At 38.9% G+C, this 19,445-nt stretch overlaps 1 protein-coding gene across 1 annotated transcript in view; it reads left to right on the top strand.

The window, feature by feature from the left end:
* Window positions 1-19,445, top strand: part of prkar1b (protein kinase, cAMP-dependent, regulatory, type I, beta) — a 157,210-nt gene that overhangs the window by 91,974 nt on the left and 45,791 nt on the right. The window contains exons 5-7 of the mRNA XM_080206839.1: window positions 1,121-1,182; window positions 12,677-12,723; window positions 15,785-15,943. Of these exons, the coding sequence (XP_080062965.1) occupies window positions 1,121-1,182; window positions 12,677-12,723; window positions 15,785-15,943 (268 nt within the window). The remainder of the gene's footprint in view (window positions 1-1,120; window positions 1,183-12,676; window positions 12,724-15,784; window positions 15,944-19,445) is intronic.

Here is a 19,445-nt window from a genome sequence, read left to right as displayed (position 1 = left end):
TTCTACGCTCCAGGGAATAAAGTCCTAACCTATTCAACGCTTCTCTGTAACTCAGTTTCTCAAGTCCCAGCAACATCCTTGTAAACTTCTCTGCACTTTTTCAACCTTATTAATATCCTTCCTGTAATTAGGTGACCAAGACTGTACACAATACTCTAAATTCAGCCTCCCCAATATTCTTATACAACCTCACCATAACATTTCAACTCTTATACTCAATACTTTGATTAAAAAGGCCAATGTACCAAAAGCACTCTTTATGACCCTATCTACCTGTCATGCCTCTTTTAGGGAATTATGTATCTGTATTCCCAGATCCCTCTGTTCTACTGCACTCTTCAGTGTCCTACCATTTATTTGTATGTTCTACCTTGGTTTGTCCTTTCAAAGTGCAATACCTCACACTTGTCTGCATTAAACTCCATCTGTCATTTTTCAGCCAAATCCCTCTGCAAGCTTTGAAAACCTTTCTCACTGTCCATTACACCTCCAATCTTTGTATCATCAGCAAATTTGCTGATCCAATTTACCACATTTCATCTAGATTATTGATATAGATGACAAACAACAATGGTCTCAGCACTGATCCCTGTGGCACACCACTAGTCACAGGCCTCCACTCAGAGAAGCAATCCTCCACTACCACTCTCTGACTTCTGCCATTGAGCCAATGTCTAATCCAATTTACTACCTCTCCATGCATACCTAGCGACTGAACCTTCCTAACTAACTTCCCATGCGGGACCTTGTCAAAGGGTTATTTGTCAAAGACTTGTCAAAGGCTCGAAGGGCCAGATGGCCTACTCCTGCTCCTATTTCTTATGTTCTTATGTTCTTATTTCCATCATTTTTGATTTTACTTCAGATTTCCAGCATCTGCACTATTTTGTTCTTGTGAACAATAGAGATGGTTTCTGTTCTATATGTCACATGTATAAAATATTGCTGTCAGCAGAATCTTTGGAGGGGCAAAATTGATACTCTCCAATAAAACATATTCTTTAGAAATTTAAAAAATTATTTCAATAATCAGTTTTAGTTCTCTAAGGAAATCTAAATGCTGTCCCATTTAGTTTCTAAGCTGATACTCAATTTTTCTCCTCTCTTTATTCCCTTGCAGTGACATCTTTGATGCCATGTTTCCGGTAACCCACATTGCAGGAGAAACTGTCATTCAGCAAGGTAATGCTCTGTGAGACTGTAAAAGAGGCTGGTTTGTATTTTTATTAAAACACTTTTTCTGAGCCAATTTTTTTTTAACCTTTTTTCCGTCTCTAGGTAGTGATATCAATTGAGTGCAGCCTTTCCTGTATTTCATATATCCAGTCTAGATTCATGTTATATATAGAGATAGTGATAATCTTCTCTCAATGGTAGTACTCCTAACTCTGTGTCAGAGCCAAATTCTACTTCAAAGTCTGAGGAAGTGTTTCATTGTTGGATAAATTTTCAGATGGACATAAAAGATCTCATAGCAAAATCCAAAGAAGAACAGAATATTAGCTAATAAATATACTTCGGACAAAACCATTAAAAGCAAATCTTATAGTTATTTCTCATAATTAGTTTGCTGTCTGTTTGTGATGTAGCTCGCCATCATTATCAGTCCCTCAGAAGGAGGATGACGTCTGCCGTGTTTCATGATTTGTGTGTCCAGATAATTCAGCAAGCCAATCTGAAGCCAGAAGTCTTTGGACAGAGAAGAAAATAATTCCTTTGGAAAATGAGCCTTCTCAAGCCATTGTTCTGCTCTCTTTTGTTTTCGTCGTTTCTCTGCACCAGAGTTTATATGTTCAGTATCTGACTGTGTTGCAGAATGTTGGTTGATACATTGCCACATAGTACTGTTTGTGGCAAATTCCTCCCTTGCCCCAATGTCAATTTGTCCCCTTCTCAGTGAGGCTAGGGTGTCCATAAAACATTTTGCTGTCTTGGTGCCAAGCATATGCTCATGGTGGAGCATACAAGTCTGTGGTCAGTCCGGTCATTTTTAGCCCACATAGCTGAGCTGATCTACACACCTTTGCTATCCTTGAACACAAACAATGATATAGTCTAGGGGATGCCAATGGAATGTTTCCACATTGTCTTTTGTCTATCTTTCTGATGAAAGAATGTGTTTATGATGGTGAACCTACATCTGTACATTTGGTGTGGAGGCAGAGGAGACCATTGACATTTGTCCCCCCACTCCCATTTTCCTGATGGTGTCCTTCCAAATGCCGTATAGTTGCGTCCAATTGTGGCATTAAAATCCCACTGTGGAATCAGTTTGTCTTGTTTTGGGTCAACTGCCAGTATCGAATCGGGATCTGTAATACCTAGCATGAAGGATGATGGTTCTGGTTGATGGAGATCAATCATCTCAACTCCAGGGCATCATTGCAGGAGTTCCTCAGAATAGCATCCTAGGTCCAATCATCTCCAGCTGCTTCATCAGTGACTTTTCTTCCATCATGTGGGAGATGTTCACTGAAAACTGCAAAATGTTCAGTGTCATTCGTGATTCCGCAGATACTGAAGCAGTCCATGTCCAAATGCAGCAAGACCCAGACAATATCTAGGCTTGGACTGACAAATGACAAATAACATTCGAGCCATACAAGGGTCAGGTAATGACCACCTCTGATGCGAGAGAATTTAATCATTGACCCTTCACATTCAATGGCTTTAACCATCACTGAATTCCCCACTATCAACATCCTTGAGGTTACCTTTTGACGCGAAAGTTAACTGGACTAATGATATAAAAACAAGAGCAGGTTAGAGACTAGAAATCCTGTGGTGAGTAATTCTTCCCTGACTCTCCAAAGCCTGTCCACAATTTGTAAGACACAAGTCAGAGTGTGATGGAATACTCTCCACTTGTTTGGATGAGTGCAACTCCAACAACAGTCAGGAACCTTGACACTATCCAGGACAAAGCAATACATTGGCATCCCTTCCACAGACATCCACTCCCTCAACTACTGATACAGTGGCAGCAGTGTGTACCATCTACAAGACGCACTGCAGGAACTCAGCCAGTGTTCCATATCAGTTTCCAAACCCATGAGCACTACTATCTAGAATGACAAGGGCAGCAAATACATGGAAACACCACCTGGAGGTTCCCCTCCAAATCATTCACCATCCTGACTTGAGAATATATCATCGCTCCTTCACTGTCGCTAGGTCAAAATCCTGGAGTTCCCTCCCTAACAACATTGTGGGTCTACCTATACCACATGGACTGCAGCTATTCAAGATGGCAGCTCTCCCCCACTTTCTCAAGCATAATTTGGAATGGGCAACAAATGCTGACAAAGCCCACATTCCCTGAATGAATAAAGGCTGGCACCCTATTCTAGCTCCTCAAGTGAGATGAGCAGAAGAGACCCTAAGAAGGAATGCTTAGTGATGGATGTTGCTACAGGAAGCCAGTCCCACCCCCAACCAAATCAAATTAAATAAAGACAATGGTGTAGTGGTAATATCATTGGATGAGTAATCCAGGGACTCAACAAATTTTCTGATGACAATAGTTTGAATCCCATCGTAGCAGCTGGTGGAATGGTAATGGTGACCATGAAACTATCATCAATTGTAGGAAAAACCCATCTGGTTCACAGATGTCCTTTAGGGAAGGAAATTGGCTGTTCTTACCTGATCTTACCTTTGTGACACTCCAAATCCACTGAATGTGGTTGACTCTTTATTGCTGTCTGAAATGGCCTAGCAAGCCACTTATCCAATCAAATGTCACATATAATTAAACCATATGAATTATTTATTGGCAACTTTTTTTATCTCCAAAATATCAGCTCATGGAGACAGTGAGAGCATGCTTCTAAGAAAATCACCTCTTTCGTGTTTGGATTTGACTTCCTTTTGATTTGTTAAGATGGATTGGAGCACCTGGGTGGCACAGTGGTTAGCATTGCTGCCTCTCAGCACCAGGCCCAATTCCAGCCTTGGGTGATTGTGTGAAATTTACACATTGTCCCCGTGTCTGCGTAGGTTTCCTCCCACAGTCCAAAGATATGCAGGTTAGGTGGATTGGCCTTTCTCAATTGCCCCTTGATGTCCCAAGTTGTGTAGTTAAGGTGGGTTAGGAGGATTAGGCGGATGGGGTGGGGTAGTCCTAGGTATGATGCTGAGTCAGTGAGATTCTAAGGGCTGAATGGCCTCCTATGCATTGTAGGCATTCTATGATTCTCTGACAACCATCTTTCAATTATCCATCACCAGAGTCAAAAGACTAATGTAAATCCAGATTGCTAATTGTATATCCGTATCTGTTTTTAATGTAGCAATAGAAGGTAATATATTGGTTGCACTTTTACATTTGTGCATACTGGAAGCTTTCATTACCTACTTACATTATAAAACTATGAAAGGCAGGGACTTTCGTAGTTTTAAATGTGATTTTAATAATTGAAAATGGGTAATTCAGTGACATTAAATGTTAATAGTTTGCTTTTAACTTTGAAAGCTTATTTCCCTATAGAACTTCACTGCAACTGGTTTAATACACTATAGCTGGCACTCTTTCTCAACATACAAGACCACCTCTGCCAGGTAATTTTGCTAGTGCTGCATCAGTCTGTGGTTGCCTCTCTTACTCTGCGCATTTGATGCAAGAGGGCGCTGCACTGATACCAAAAACAGATATATATGCAGGACCACTGGTGTATTAAAGGATAATAACTGTAACTTTAAGAAATGTGTTGCTCTGCTACATAAAGATGTGCAAATATGTTCACTCATCCCTGACAGTAGAATCCATTTCCGATTGGTTGATTCAGATCCTGAAAGGCATTTGCTGGTGAGAAGGTGGAAGCTTACAATAGTTTAAATAACCAATCAAATAAAAAACTTAGCACCATTAAGTAATGGACAATTATCAAAAAGTTGCTCTAGTCTTTGTAAGATCACCATGGACCAATTACTAAATGCTGAAGTTTGGACTATCTTCTAAAGACTATCTTCTTGGTATGCTGTTGTTTGAAGCAAATTATATCATAAATTTAAAGACAGCCTATCTAGAAATATTGTGGCATATACTAGAGATAAGTAGGAATTCAGTACACAAGGGTTGGCACTCTTGAACATCTAGTACATCTACTTATGATCTGACAGACACTGAAATAACATCTAACCGGTCCAGTGTGTTATTTGCTTTTGATTTCTTTAACCCCCTGAAGATTTAGACTTATGCTGGGATATCATTGACCTTGTTCATTCAACTTTCTAGTATCTGCCAGAAGTGGTCACCTTTTATGTGAAAGAAGGTTGGAAATGCTGGCAGAGGATTTGATAGTGGTTAGCATCTTCCTCACCAGCATGCATTATCCAGACTGTGACAAAGTATGGTACAGCAACAAACCCTTTTCATCGTTTCCAAGCCTTGCACCTCAGAGTGGTTCAGCATTCCAAGGGACATCCACAACAAAAACCTTTCTCCATTGTTATTACTATGACTTTGGTTGCCCTTGCCCTCTTAGCAACACACAGCACTTCACATTCAGTGAAGATTTGTGGTGAAATGGACAAGAGTCACTATGAATGTATGGAATTAAAAGAAAATATAATCTTGTCCACTTTGTGTCCATGTATCAGCAATAGCTCAGTGGTGGCACCCCTGAATTTGAAGATTGGGGGGTTACATCTCAGTCCAGTACTTGAGCACAAAAATCAAAGCTGACACTTCAGTGGTAAATTGTCATAGAATTCTGCCTTTTAGATGAGAATTACATTTAAGATCCCAAGGCATTTTTTTGTAGATGAACAGTGGGGTTATTCGCAGCGTCCTGACTAATGAACCTTAAAAGACAGATTACTAAGTCATAATGCCGTTATTGTTTGTGGAAACCTTGCTTTTTGTCCATTGGCTGACACATTTTCTGCATTACTATGTGACTACACTTCAGAAGTACTTAATGGTTGTAAAGTCATGTGATAATGAAAGGCCATGCTCCCTTTTGCTTCTGCTTTCATATTTAAAACCTCTAATTTTTCAGGAAATTTACTTGGTTCAAAAAGCGAAATTTCAGTAAGTATTTAAAAACAATAAGTGGATAAATCCCGAGATAGCAGCCAGTGTCAATGAGGGTAATGCTCTTTTAAGTGGCGCATATGGACTTTCAAAAGATTTGATACAGTTGCACAAAACAGTCTTGCGAAAAAAAAATTATAGATCATGGAATAAAAGGGATAGTAGCAACTTTACAAAATTAGTTGAGTAATAGGAAACAAAGTAATGGCGCATGGCTAATTTTCAGACTGGTGGAAGATTTGTAGTGAAGATCTCTAGGGGTCAGCATTGGGGCCTTTGCTTTTCCTGTTATGTTTTAATGATCTAGATCTTGCTGTGCAGGGGACAGTTCCAAAGTTTGCGGATCATACAAAACTTGGAAATATTATTTTGGGTGGCACGGTAGCACAGTGGTTAGTACTGCTGCTTCATAGCTCCAGGGACCTGGGTTCAATTCCCGGCTTGGGTCACTGTCTGTGTGGAGTTTGTACATTTTCCTTGTGTCTGAGTGGGTTTCCTCCAGGTGCTCTGGTTTCCTCCCACAGTCCAAAAATGTGCGTGTTAGGCTAATTGGCCATGCTAAAATTGCCCCTTAGTATTCTGAGATGCATATGTTAGAGGGGTTAGCAGGTAAATATGTAAGGATATGGGGGTAGGGCCTGGGTGGAATTGTGGTCGGTGCATACTCGATGGGCCAAATGGCCTCTTTCTGCACAGTAAGGTTTCTTTCTATGATTCTATAAACTGTGAGGAGCACAGAGTAGATCTGTAGAACTTCAGAAGGACATAGACAAATTGGTTGAATAGGCAGATGGATGGCACGTTAAATTCAATGTGGAGAAGTGTGAGGTGATGCATTTTGGTAGGAAGAACATGGACAGGCAATGTAAAACAAAGAGTAAAATCCTTAAAGGGATGTAGGAGCAGAGGGACCTGGGAGTAAATATGCATCGATCATTGGATGTGACAGAACAGTTGGAGAGAGCAATTAATAAAGCATGTTGTATCCCAGGCTTTATCCCTAGGGGCAGAGAATATAAGAGCAAGGTGATGTTGAACTTATACAAGACACTAGTTGGATTTGATAACCATGTGACCTTCTGCACCATAATGATTCTGTGATAAGAGTTCAAATCACATAATCATAGTTGGGGAATTTAAATTCTGTTAATTAAATAAATCTGAAGTTAAAAAGCTGGTATTATCAATAGTCACTATGGAGCTGCTGGATTTTCATTAAAAAGTCAGTTCAGTAATATCCTTTGGACAAGGAAACTTGCCATTCTTCTCTGGTTCAGTGACTGACTCCAGAACCACAGCAACGTGGTTGACTTTTAATTTCCCTCTGAAATGGCCTAGCAATTTTCTTAATTGTACTAAATCATTACCACAATAGGGGTACCAGGAATAAAACCAAGTGAATCAACCAGCATTGACTTAGGCATTGGGTTCAAACACAGCAAAGACCCAGCCAGCTGAGTCAACATTGCAAAGTCCTCTTCACTAATATTTGGGAACTCATGCCAAAATTGGGAGTGCTGTCAAGTTGAATTTTCAAGGAACAGGCTGATATAATCATACTCTCAGAATCATACCTTATAGCAAATATCCCAGACTGCTCCATCACCATTCTTGAGTATGTTTGATTCCACCAGTAGGACAGACAGACTCAAAAGGAGTGGCAGCACAGTGGCATACAGTTGAGAGCGGCCCCGGGGAATTAACAACTTTGACTTTTGACCTTCTCAGGTCGCATGGTTTACGGTCAAACATTGGAACCTCCCTTCCTCAGGTAGTCCTCCATGTTGAACATCACTTGGATAAAGCACTGAATGAAGTCTAGATGCGAGTTTTCAATGTCCACCGCCATGACTGCAGTACCAGATATTAGCTGCAGATGGTGAGAGAACAAAATGAAGGAAAAACCAACTTGACCTCAACCTCATCAACCTAGCTGTCGCAGATGTATGTGATAGTGTTATTAGAAAATTGCTGGCTCCAATACACCCCTCCCTGATGAGCTCAAAACAGGCAGAGAACGCTTTGTGCACAAAGCCAGCGAGAGATGCCTTCCATCCCGGAAGCCTCGGACAAACCGGCACCGAGGTCACCATTACCAAGGTCAGAGTAGTCTTCTCAAAAGTCAGCTTACGGAAAGCAACTGGCCCAGATGGGGCACCTGAATGAGTACTTAGGTCCTGCGCGGATCAGTTGGCGAGGGCATTCGCAGACATCTTCAACCTCTCTTTACATCAAGCTGAGGTCCCTACCTGCTTCCCGAAGACAACCATCATCCCAGTACCAAATTAAAGCCAGACAGCATACCATCATTATGAAGTGCTTCAAAAGATTAGTCATGGCACAAATCAATTCCTGTCTCCCATTATTCCTATGAAACTCATCTCCTAACTCCTTGACCTGGGTCTCAGCTCCTCCCTCTGCGACTGGATCCTGAACTCCCGAACCCACAGATCCCAATCAGTAAGGATAGGCAACAACACTTCGTCCATGATCATCCTCAACACTGGTGCCACAAGGCTGTGTCCTCAGCCTCTTACTACACGTCTTATATATCTTTGACTGTACGGCAAATTCCCCTTTAATTCGATTTTCAAGTTTGCTAATGACACCACCGTTGTGGGTCAGATCTCAAATATCACAGCACAGGAAAGAGATAGAACATCTGGTAAATTGGTGCAATGACAATAATCTCTCCCTCAATGTTAGCAAAACAAAGGAGATCGCCATTGACTTCAGGAAACATAGTGGAAGGCATGACATTATCTACATCAATGGGGATGAAGTAGAAATGGTTGAAAGCTTCAAATTTTTAGTGTCCAGATCACCAACAACCTGTCCCAGTCCCTCCATGCAGACTCTATAATTAAGGAAACCTACCAACGCCTCTATTTTCTCAGGAGACTAAGGAAATTTGGCATGTTCGCTACAACTCTCACCAACTTCTATAGATGCAACATAGAAAGCATTCTTTCCAGTTGTATTACAGGTTGGTATGGCTCTTGCTCTGTCTAAGACTGCAAGAAGCTACAAAGGGTGGTGAATGAAGTCTAATCCATCACTCAAACCAGCCTCCCATCCATTGACACTGTCTGCACTTCCTGCTGCCTCAGAAAAACAGCCAGCATAATCAAGGACCCCACGCACCCTGGATATACTCTCTTCCATCTTCTTCCATCGGGAAAAGGTACTGAAGTCTGAGATCATGAACCAACCGACTCAAAAACAGCTTCTTCCCTGCTGCCATCAGACTTTTGAATGAACCTACCTTATATTAAGTTGATCTTTCTCTGCACCCTAGCTATGAGTGTAACACTACATTCTGCACCTTTTCCTTTCCTTCTCCCCTATATACTGTATGAATGGTATGTTTTGTCTGTATAGCATGCAGGAAACAATACTTTTTACTGTATACTAATACATGTGATAATAAATAAATCAGATTAAAAAGGAGTGACCATTTCATTGTTTTTGTGGAATAAGTCCCATATTTGTATCGCGGACATCTTCTATTGTGTTTTGTGGACCAACCCCACAATAAATTAGAAAGATTCAGAACTGATCCATGAGCTTGAAAATTAATATCTAAGAGATGCTATGGACCATCAGCAACAACAGAATTGCATTCCATCACCAAGGTTGCTTAGGCAGCACCTTTCAAACTCATGACCGCTACTATCTAGAGGGATGGGGGCAACAGATACCTGGACGTTCCCCTCCAAGTTACTCACCATTCTGACTTGGAAATATATCCTTCACTGTTGCTGGGTCAAAATCCTGGAACTCCATCCCTAACAGCACTGAGAGTCTAACTACATCTCGAACTGCAGTGGTTCAAGAAGCAGCTCACCACCACCTCCTTAAGGGCAACTAGGGATATGCAATAAATTCTATCCCATCCTGTAAATGAATTTAAAAAAAAAACCACTCCACCATTGTCATCAGGCCAAGGAACCAACCCTGTTTCAACGAGAGTGGAAAGGAACATGCCCAAGAATCAATACCTAAAACTGAGGCCAAGCTGTTGAAACCACAAAACTGAACCACATGCATGCTAAGTAATTGAAACAGCATGCTATAGAAGAGCTAAACAATACCATGACCAATAAAGCAAATCAAAGCTCTGTAATTCTGTCACATCCAGTCACAATTGGTAGTGGACAGCTGAAGTAAAGACTGGAAGAGCAGGCTGTGTAAACATTCCCATCCTCAATGATGGTGGAGCCCAGAAGGTTAGAATAATGGTAAGACTGAAACATTTGCAGCTACCTTCAGTCAGAAGTGCTGAATGGGTCATTGATCTCAGCCTACTCCTGAGGTGCCATCATAACAGAAGCCAGATTTCAGCCAATTTGATTCATCCCTGTTGTAGTCCTAAAAATCCAGAACCATTCGAGCCTTTAAATATGATTACAACACTGGTATCTACCTGACAGAGTAGAAACTTACCCAGGTTTGTCCTATCCACACAGGATAAATACAATCCAGACAATTACTATGACATCAATCTACTTTTAATAATCAGAAGTTGTTGACATTGCAATGTAAAGACACTTCTTTAACAACCTGCTCACTGATGCTCAGTTTGGGTTCCACTGGGGCCAATCAACCCCGAACTACATTATAGCCTTGGACAAAAAAGCTGAATTTCAGAGGTGAGGTAAGTGTAACTTCCCTTGAAAGCAAGGCAGTGTATGACTAAGTGTATTTGTACTATGACCCTAGTAAAATTGAAATGAATGGGAATAGAGCGGAAGACTGTCCATTAGCTGGTATAATCAGCACAAAGGAAAATGATTTGTGGTTGTTGGTGCTAATCATCTCAGCCCCAGGACTCCAATGTAGAAATTCATCAGTGCAGTGTCTATGTTCTTGCACTGCTTTCCCTCCAAGGTCGAAAGGGGAGATGTTTGTTGATATTTACACAGTATTCAGTTGCAATTACAACTCTTCAGTTGCTGAAATAATTTGTGGCTGCATGTGACAGCACCTGAACAGCATTCAGACTTGGCTTTGTAATGGCAAGTGACATTCATGACATGCAAATGTACCAGATAGTGACATCTTTCTAACAGAAGTGAATCTGACTGCCTTCCCTTATCGTTCAGTTACATATTGAACATCACTTGGAAAGAACACCACTTAAAAAAAAGCGCTGAATGTAATTATAGGTGGGAGTTTTCATTGAATCCTTCACTTTCAATATCCTGGGTTCACCATTGACCAGAAATTGGATCAGCCACATAAATATTGTATTGTAAGAGCAGGTCAGATGTTGGGTGTTCTGTAGCACCTCTGACTCACCTCTAGACTCCCAAATTCCGTCCACATCTCCAAGGTACAATTCAGGAATGTGATGGAATACCTTCTACTTGCTTGAGTGAGTGAAGGTCCAATGGATGGGTACAGCTCCAATGGATGAGCGCAGCTTCCATAACAGTCAAAAAGCTTAACACAGTCCAGGAGAAAAACCTATTTAATTGATGTTTTATTCACTGCTTTAAACATTCAGTTCCTCCATCACTGCAGCGTGGCTATAATGTACTTGATCTGCAATTTGGACAAATGCACTGCAGTAATTAGCCAAGGCTTTTTCAGCATGTATCAAGTCCGTGTAATCTACCACCCAGAAGAGCTAGGAAATTTCCATTCATCTAAGAGCTATCAGAGAACTTTCCCAGTGTTATGAACATGAACATTAAACAATGAGCTTTCATTCCTCTGATCTTACTAATTTATATGTGTACATCTGACTACATTGCCTTGTGAATCATTTTGTAACAGACATGAGTAACCTACAAAGTCTACTGAACAACTACCGCAACTTGCTGCCACTGTGGGAGATTTTGTGCACAATTTGTAAATGCTTTGCTGGCATCAGAGTGTGACACTTCACATTTTAACAGGATGTAGATTAATCAACGCTGACTAAAAAGCAAAATACACATTTTATTCAAAGTTCTATCACTTTCAACATACTATCCCAATTTAAGATGATAAAGTGTATTTTTCATTAATTTAAGCAAGAAAAGTAGATATATTTTGCTGTATTCTGTTGTATACAACAACCTAATTTTTTGCTGACAGAAATAGCCTAAAGTCTTGCATGTTTAAGTGATGGAAATCTAGACTCAATTTGGGAACTTTGGGATGTAAGGTTAAATAGATGTCATGAGCTTTTAGTCTAAGGGTAACTGGAAAGGAAAAGTGGCCTTGTGACTTAGCCACTAAACAAAGTACTAGTACTTGAAGATTGACTATTAAAGATGAGGCTAAGTGGAGGGTGGATTAAACTGGACATGTAAAGTCTTAACAAATCTGACAACTATAGAGCTCTACCTTTGAAAGCTCGCAGGGACTGTGAACTTGAGTAGGGGCTTGCTAAGCCTTTTCAGACTCTTTGGTTTTCATGTCAAGAAAATAATTTATCTCTGAAACTTGAGAAAAGAGAATTTTTGCTTCAGATAAGGAAGGGGTCTTAAGATATCTTTAATGCATGTCAAATTCTTCAGCTTGTTAATACATGTACTCTTTCGACATAACTAAAACATCCCAGGGTGCAGTGCATTGTGAAGAAAATTGTTGATTTAAACTTTGTCTAAATTTATTTTAAAATTAAAATGTTATATTTCCTGTTATCAGGTGATGAGGGTGACAACTTCTATGTAATCGACCAGGGTGAAGTTGACGTGAGTGTTCAAAATGCTTTTAAATACTCTTGGTTTTGTTGTGTTTTTTAAGGTGAGGAAAAGAGGTGTAGATGAATACATATGTATGTAAATTGGTAAATGCCTGAAGGCAATATGGACCTCCACAGAGCTGATCTTCACTACGCAAACTGCACCTGTTGGGTCAGGATAATCCATTGATGGGTTCATGATTCTGTGCAAGGAAACAATTTAACATCTAATCACTTGCTGTAGCTCACATCAGTGTCTGTTGAAGCCACAACATAGACCCTGAGGCCATTTGTTCCAGGTGCTTTATTTGCTTATTGAATTGTTTGAAATGAGGTTAGCTAGTATGAGAAGGGACTGGCCTTTTTGTATGCTTTATGATAAAGTCCATCAAGTTGCAAGTTAATCTTATTTATTATAAAGCTAATTACTATAATCTTCAGTAGTTAATGTTCAAGTACTTTGTGCACTTACTACCCAGTAACTTTACTAAAGTATTTTTACATAATTCTGTAATTATTAGACTAAATGAGACCACAGCCTATCTAATTTTTCACCTAATCCTAGTAATTGCATGATATTTCAGTGATGGAGTTGCTGACTAATTACGAGAATCAGTCTCAGCAATTAGTCTACAACAGACTCAGACATGAGGAAAGGGAAATCCCAGTGGTGGAGAGCTTTGTGATCATAAGTTTGAGCTCCATGTTCCTCAAGCATACTATACTTGCCAAAGCTCAAATTATATATTGCAAAATATTTACTTTGAAAATCTGTGTAATTTGTATTTGAATTCATCAATACTATCTGTTTCTACTGCCTCCCTGGAACCTCTTCCATAGACCGAACAGCAAAATGTTTCTGCAGATTTTGCTTAGAATTCACCCTCTTCAAAGTCTAAATCCTTTAGTTCTACAATTCAGGACTAGGTGAAACAGCTTTCATGTTCCACATTATCTTGTTCTTTCAGAATCTTGAAAAGAGCAATCTTATCCCCTCTCAACCTTCTCCTTTCTTGTGAGAACACGCTCAATTTACATAATTGCTCCTCATGATCCAATCCTTCCATCCACTCCGCCATCCTAATTGCTCTCCTTTGTATGATTGCAATAGCAACAATTTTATTTCTGTACTCTGGTGGCCAGAATTTTACAAAGTATTATAATGCAATCAGACCAATGATGTACAAAGTGGTAGGATTACCTCGGTATTGCAACTCATACTGATGTTTTAATATATCCCAACATTGGAAATGCTTTTCTTGCTTCACTTGCTCTTGTGCAGTTGTTTCCAATTTATTCAAGGGCGGAATTTGCATTTACTTTGAATTAAAATACATATTGATTAAGTGGTGGAATATTTTTAATTACAGGGCTAGCCATTTAATTGACAAAATATTTTGAGATTTGTTTTGGAATTGGAAAAGTTTTTAGTTATATATTTACAAAATAACAATTCTACAAGGTCTTCACTTGCAAAAAATTAAAAACTAAAATGCAAATCTTCAGTTGCAGATCCAGGTTAGGTCATTGAATATAAGCAAGGCAGAGTTAGACAGAGTTTTGATAGTCAAGGGTTCTGTGGAAGATAGTGAAAAAGTGACGTTATTGAATCATAGTAACTTAGAAAATAGGAGCAGGTTATTCAACTATGATCTTATTGAATGGCAGAGCAGGCTGAGTGGCCTACTCCTGCTCCTGATAGTTTTGTATATAGACTGCAGTGGTTAGAACACCGAGCTGAGACAATTCCAAGTGATCTAGCATTGGTAATGGATGAGCTGTTCCCTTCAGCCTCAAATCCTCTTCACTACCTCAAAATTATATAAAATAGATACGAATGTGTTAATGAGAGATGTACCTTTTTTAATTTTAGCAATCCAAAGTGCCAAAGCCCATGAAAACATTTGAAAAGAGCAGGAGAAAAACAGAAATAAATCGAGTAAATACTGATTCAGCCACAGTAAATTTTTGTTTTTAAAAGCCTGTGGATTGACAAGAGAAAAATGAAACTTAGGATTATTCGTTCATTCCATAAAACATAGGAGCAGAAGTAGCCATTTGGCCCATCGATTCTGCTCCACCATTCAATGAGATCATGACTGATCTCAGGCATGATTCATAATTGTTCCGTTTCCAATTTGGCAGTGGTAGATGCATAAAATGTGGCCCTTTGTATTTGATAACAAAATTGTCATTGATGCCCCTGATGTTATAGATCACCTGCTAGGAATTGAATAATTTCTGCAGAAGCAATTATGGTTCTCTTAAGATACTTGATGCCTTAAGTCCATATTGTTGTTTTGATTGAGGACACCCTAGATAGCCAGCAGTAACACAAACTCCTTTAGATTTGATATTGTTACTCTGTTGAGAAACTTACTGTACACTTATCTTACTATGCTTACCCCAGTCTAATGCTGGCATCTCCACACTCTGTCGAGAGGCAGAGATCCAAATTATAAATTGTCTGTCCTAGACAACACTCACCCAAGTACCTAATTTTAAAAATCAAGTAATAGTTTGTCAAAGAGATGAAACTTGATTACTTCTAAAAACTTCTTGTTTTACCTATCTCAGGTAGCTTGCTAAAGATTTTCTTACTTGTGAACATAGGCCAGACAGCAGCAAGGGACTCAAAACATACTACACAAAATATTTGAGGTGATGTGTAATTATAAGAGCATTGTATTCCTCCTACTTTCTAATTATGTTTTAAATATTGATTACTAGAAAAGGAATTAAAGAGGATCAGCTGAAAAGACTTTGATAATTCTGATTTTAAGAGAAATGTGATAGTTCTGTACATTGATTCTACACGTGTTGAGCACGACACAAAATAATGATTCCCAAAACCACGGGAGCTTAAAATTTAAAAAGCCAATGGTATCCTTGTGTACCAGGCTTGAAATTGTACCCACAAAGTAGGACGTTTCATTCTAATGTTTGACAAAACCATTGGTATGTTAATTTTTTTCACAACAAAGAATATTGGAAGAAGGAATATATTCGACAGAGAGAAGAAAAGAACTAACTTAGATTTCTACATTGACGTACGTTGTTTTATTGAACAGGTATATGTAAACGGAGAATGGGTTACAAACATTGGAGAAGGAGGCAGTTTTGGAGAGCTTGCTCTGATCTATGGCACACCGAGAGCAGCAACTGTCAAAGCCAAGACAGACCTCAAGCTGTGGGGAATTGACAGGGACAGCTACAGGCGCATTCTAATGGTCAGTCTGAAATTACATTGCCATTTTCCATTTTGCCACAGTTTCAGGGTTCAGTTGATTTTATAAAAATCCTTTGTCTGAAATTGAAAGTTTAAAAAGTTTTGTGAATAAACCATTTGAACATTATTCTCAGTGAATTCCTGAAATGTGTAAACTTTTAACCAGTTTAGAATTTTGCATGACTATGGAATATTTTGGATTTGTTTTATTATTTGTTCGTTTAGGAAAAAGTCCAACAACTGATCTTATAATTGCATTCATCATTGTTCGAACAAAATTATTTGGGCATTTCAAAATAGTAAGGTTTAAAAAGGAACATGATTGTTTAATATTAATCTAAAATATAGGGCAGGATTTTACTCTCTCCTTGCAGCAGCGGGAGATGACACGCTGCTTCATGGCGATGGTGTGTGATGGTCCTGCCGTTGTTAATGATGTTTCCTGTTGATCACACCTCTCACTGCTGGGAAATCTTTGGCGGAAGTGTGCTGTTGGCATGACCATAAGAATCGCCGATGTAAATGGAAGTGGCAAGAGTGCTCAAATTATTCTGTGGACATCATAAATAGAAAAAAAAACTCATTGTAAAAAAATTGAACTGACATTTAAATAATCAGAAATGAATTTGCTTGGTTTTTATCTAAAAATTACTTTTTGAAAAATCTATTGTGAAGTGTTCTATTGTTAAAAATAGAAGTGAGCACCTTCTAAATTCAGCATAAACTCTGAAATAAATTACAACTGAGTTTGACCATGAAGAGCTATTGTTGCACTCTTGGGTGAGACTCCTGCCTGTCTTCATTGTAGTTTTAGATTCTATATAATCACTTCTATATAATCATTTCCTTCTACCAGACCATAATGTTGTTATGGGTAGGTATCAAAACAACATATATTGCCACTTGATGAAATGAAAGAGAGCCATTGCTATGGACTGTTTTTTAGTACTAAGAATGATCATCGTTGTTAATGTTCAGAGAATGGCTCTTAATTCTGACCAAGTATAATAGCCATTGATTTGTAATATTAATTTTAAAAAGTTGATTATTTTCAGTGATACTTTCCCCCTTGATAATTTGGTGACAGGTTATTGAGTGCACAGTTTTTAATACAACTTAATGATCACATGCTAATTTGTGCTTGGAAGATTTTAAAGGGTAAATTACAAATCTTGACCCAGCTTCAAAGGCGAAAGGTGGGGTATTTAGCACAAAAGGGGAGGGGGAAGAAAAACTGGTTAGCAAGAACTTTGAGCTTCTTTATTTTATTTTCTAGTAGAAAATTACAGAAAGAAAGTTGAGCGGATTTGGCACAAGTTAACTTTTTCTACCACGGTTAAATAAATCCTTATTCAAGTGAAGAGAGAAAAAAAACTCCTTTAGCAATAGCATCATATTTCAAATGTGAATATGTTTCAGCCCAAACATTTGCAAGGTAAGGTTGAAGCAGAGCACACCGGAAAATGTCTTACTAACTCATTTTGTGGGCTTTAATCCAAGTTGAAAACTTGATTAATGTATCTTGAGCGAATATAAAAGTAAACTTCAGGATGCAATTTCTAATCTTTTTTTCATTTGTTATTAAATGATTTTTTTTTAAAAACGAGTGGTTTGTATGTTCACTTCACCATTCATTCAATCTACGCGTTAACAGGCACAATAATTAAAATTCAATGGCGAATATGCACGTTTTTTTCATTTTCTTCATTATTTCACAAAAAAGAAACCTTGTGGAATTAAAAGTGCCAATTACTGTTACAGTATTGTATATTCACAAAAATGTAAATACTATCATTTATAGGGATAACTTTCTACTTTTGCACTCTTGACAGAGGATCTCATTAGTCAGGAATGCATATTGGAACTTGGGGCACACTTTATGGACAGACTTCCAGCCATTCATTTAAGTGTACCAGAATTCATGATATGCTCTCCTGGAAGTTCCCCATCAGGAGTGAAACATTGGATGATATCCATCACATCTTAAATCCAAACTTATTTTTATTTTTTACTTTTTTAATTTAGAAATTCTTAAATAAAACAAGATCTTGCTTTAGTTTCCTGATAGTATTGCAGCCACTGCTGAAGTCAGGTTAAATTAAGTACTAACATGTTTATATCTCTAGAATTGCCATTCTGCAAAGCTAAATCATATACGCATTGCTCATGTATAACTCTATAATTATTCTAATATCACCTATACGGCTATGGTGAACCGCATTGAGGCATGACAATGGTCAACCATGATCTTATTGAATGGCGGGGCAGGCTCGAAGGGCTAGATGGCCTACTCTTGCTCCTATTTCTTATGTTCTTATGTTCTAACTGGTGGGTGCTACAACATAAAAACCATCCAAATGTAATACACTTGTTTCCATACACAGGTGTGTGTATGGAAACCTAATAGCAAACTTAGAATGGAGAGTACAAGGGGCAAGATACATTGGAATCTTGGTAAAAGAGATATTCAGGATACACTGAGAAGGAAAAGAAAGGCTTTTAAAAAGTACAAGAGGAGCAAATCATTGGAGGCAATAGTGAGGTGTAGAAAGTGCAGGGTAGAGCTAACAAAAGCAATTAGGAATGCAAAAAGAGGATAAGAGAAAGCTCTGGCTGGTAAAAGTAGGGAAAATACAAGATAGTCTATAAGTATATCAAGAGCATAACAAGGGAAAGGATAGGGACCAAAGGGGCAATCTGTGGGTGGAGCCAAAGGACATTGCTAGAGTGTTGAATGAATATTTTGCATACATCTTCACCCAAGAGAATGAGGACGATGGTATGGAATTCAGGGAGAGAGACTGTGAAGTTATTGAGCAAATTGACATAGGGAAGACAAGGCATTGAATGTTTGGGCAGCCTTAAATGTGGATAAATCTCCAGGTCTAGATGAATTGTGCTCTATGCTGCTGTAGGAGGCAAGGAAGGAGATTACAGAGGCTCTGACCCAAATTTTCAATTCCCCTCAGGCCGCAGGGGAGATGACAGATGACTGGAGGACAGTTAATGTGGTTCTGCTATTTAAGAAGGGTTGTAGAGATCAACCAGAGAACTACAGACCAGTCAGTCTCACGTCAGTGGTAGAGAAAATATTAGGGAAAATTCTGAAGGAGAGCATCTATCTCCACTTGGAGAGGCAAAGCTTAATCAGGGATCGTGAGCATGGCTTCATCAGAAGTAGGTCATGCCTAACAAATTAGATTGAATTTTTTGAAGAGGTGACCATGTGTATAGATGAGTGAAGTGCAGTCGATGTAGATTATATGGATTTCAGCAAAGTCTTTGACAAAGTCCCACATGAGAGACTTGTAAAGAAGGTAAATTCACATGGGACATGGTAATTTGATAGTGGATTCAAAATTAACTCAGTTGTGGGAGACAGAGGGTAGTGACAGAAGGCAGCTTTAATGACTGGAAGCCAGTGTTCAATGGCGTACCATAGGGATCTGTGTTGGGCCCCCTATTCAACATTTTTAAAACTGACAGTGACCATGTGAGGGGTA

This window comes from Carcharhinus amblyrhynchos, chromosome 18, assembly GCF_965287045.1.
Source record: "Carcharhinus amblyrhynchos chromosome 18, sCarAmb.v2.hapA, whole genome shotgun sequence".
NCBI lineage: Eukaryota > Metazoa > Chordata > Chondrichthyes > Carcharhiniformes > Carcharhinidae > Carcharhinus > Carcharhinus amblyrhynchos.
The sequence above is the reverse complement of the archived record's forward strand: the minus strand, read 5'-3'. Positions and strand labels throughout refer to the sequence as shown.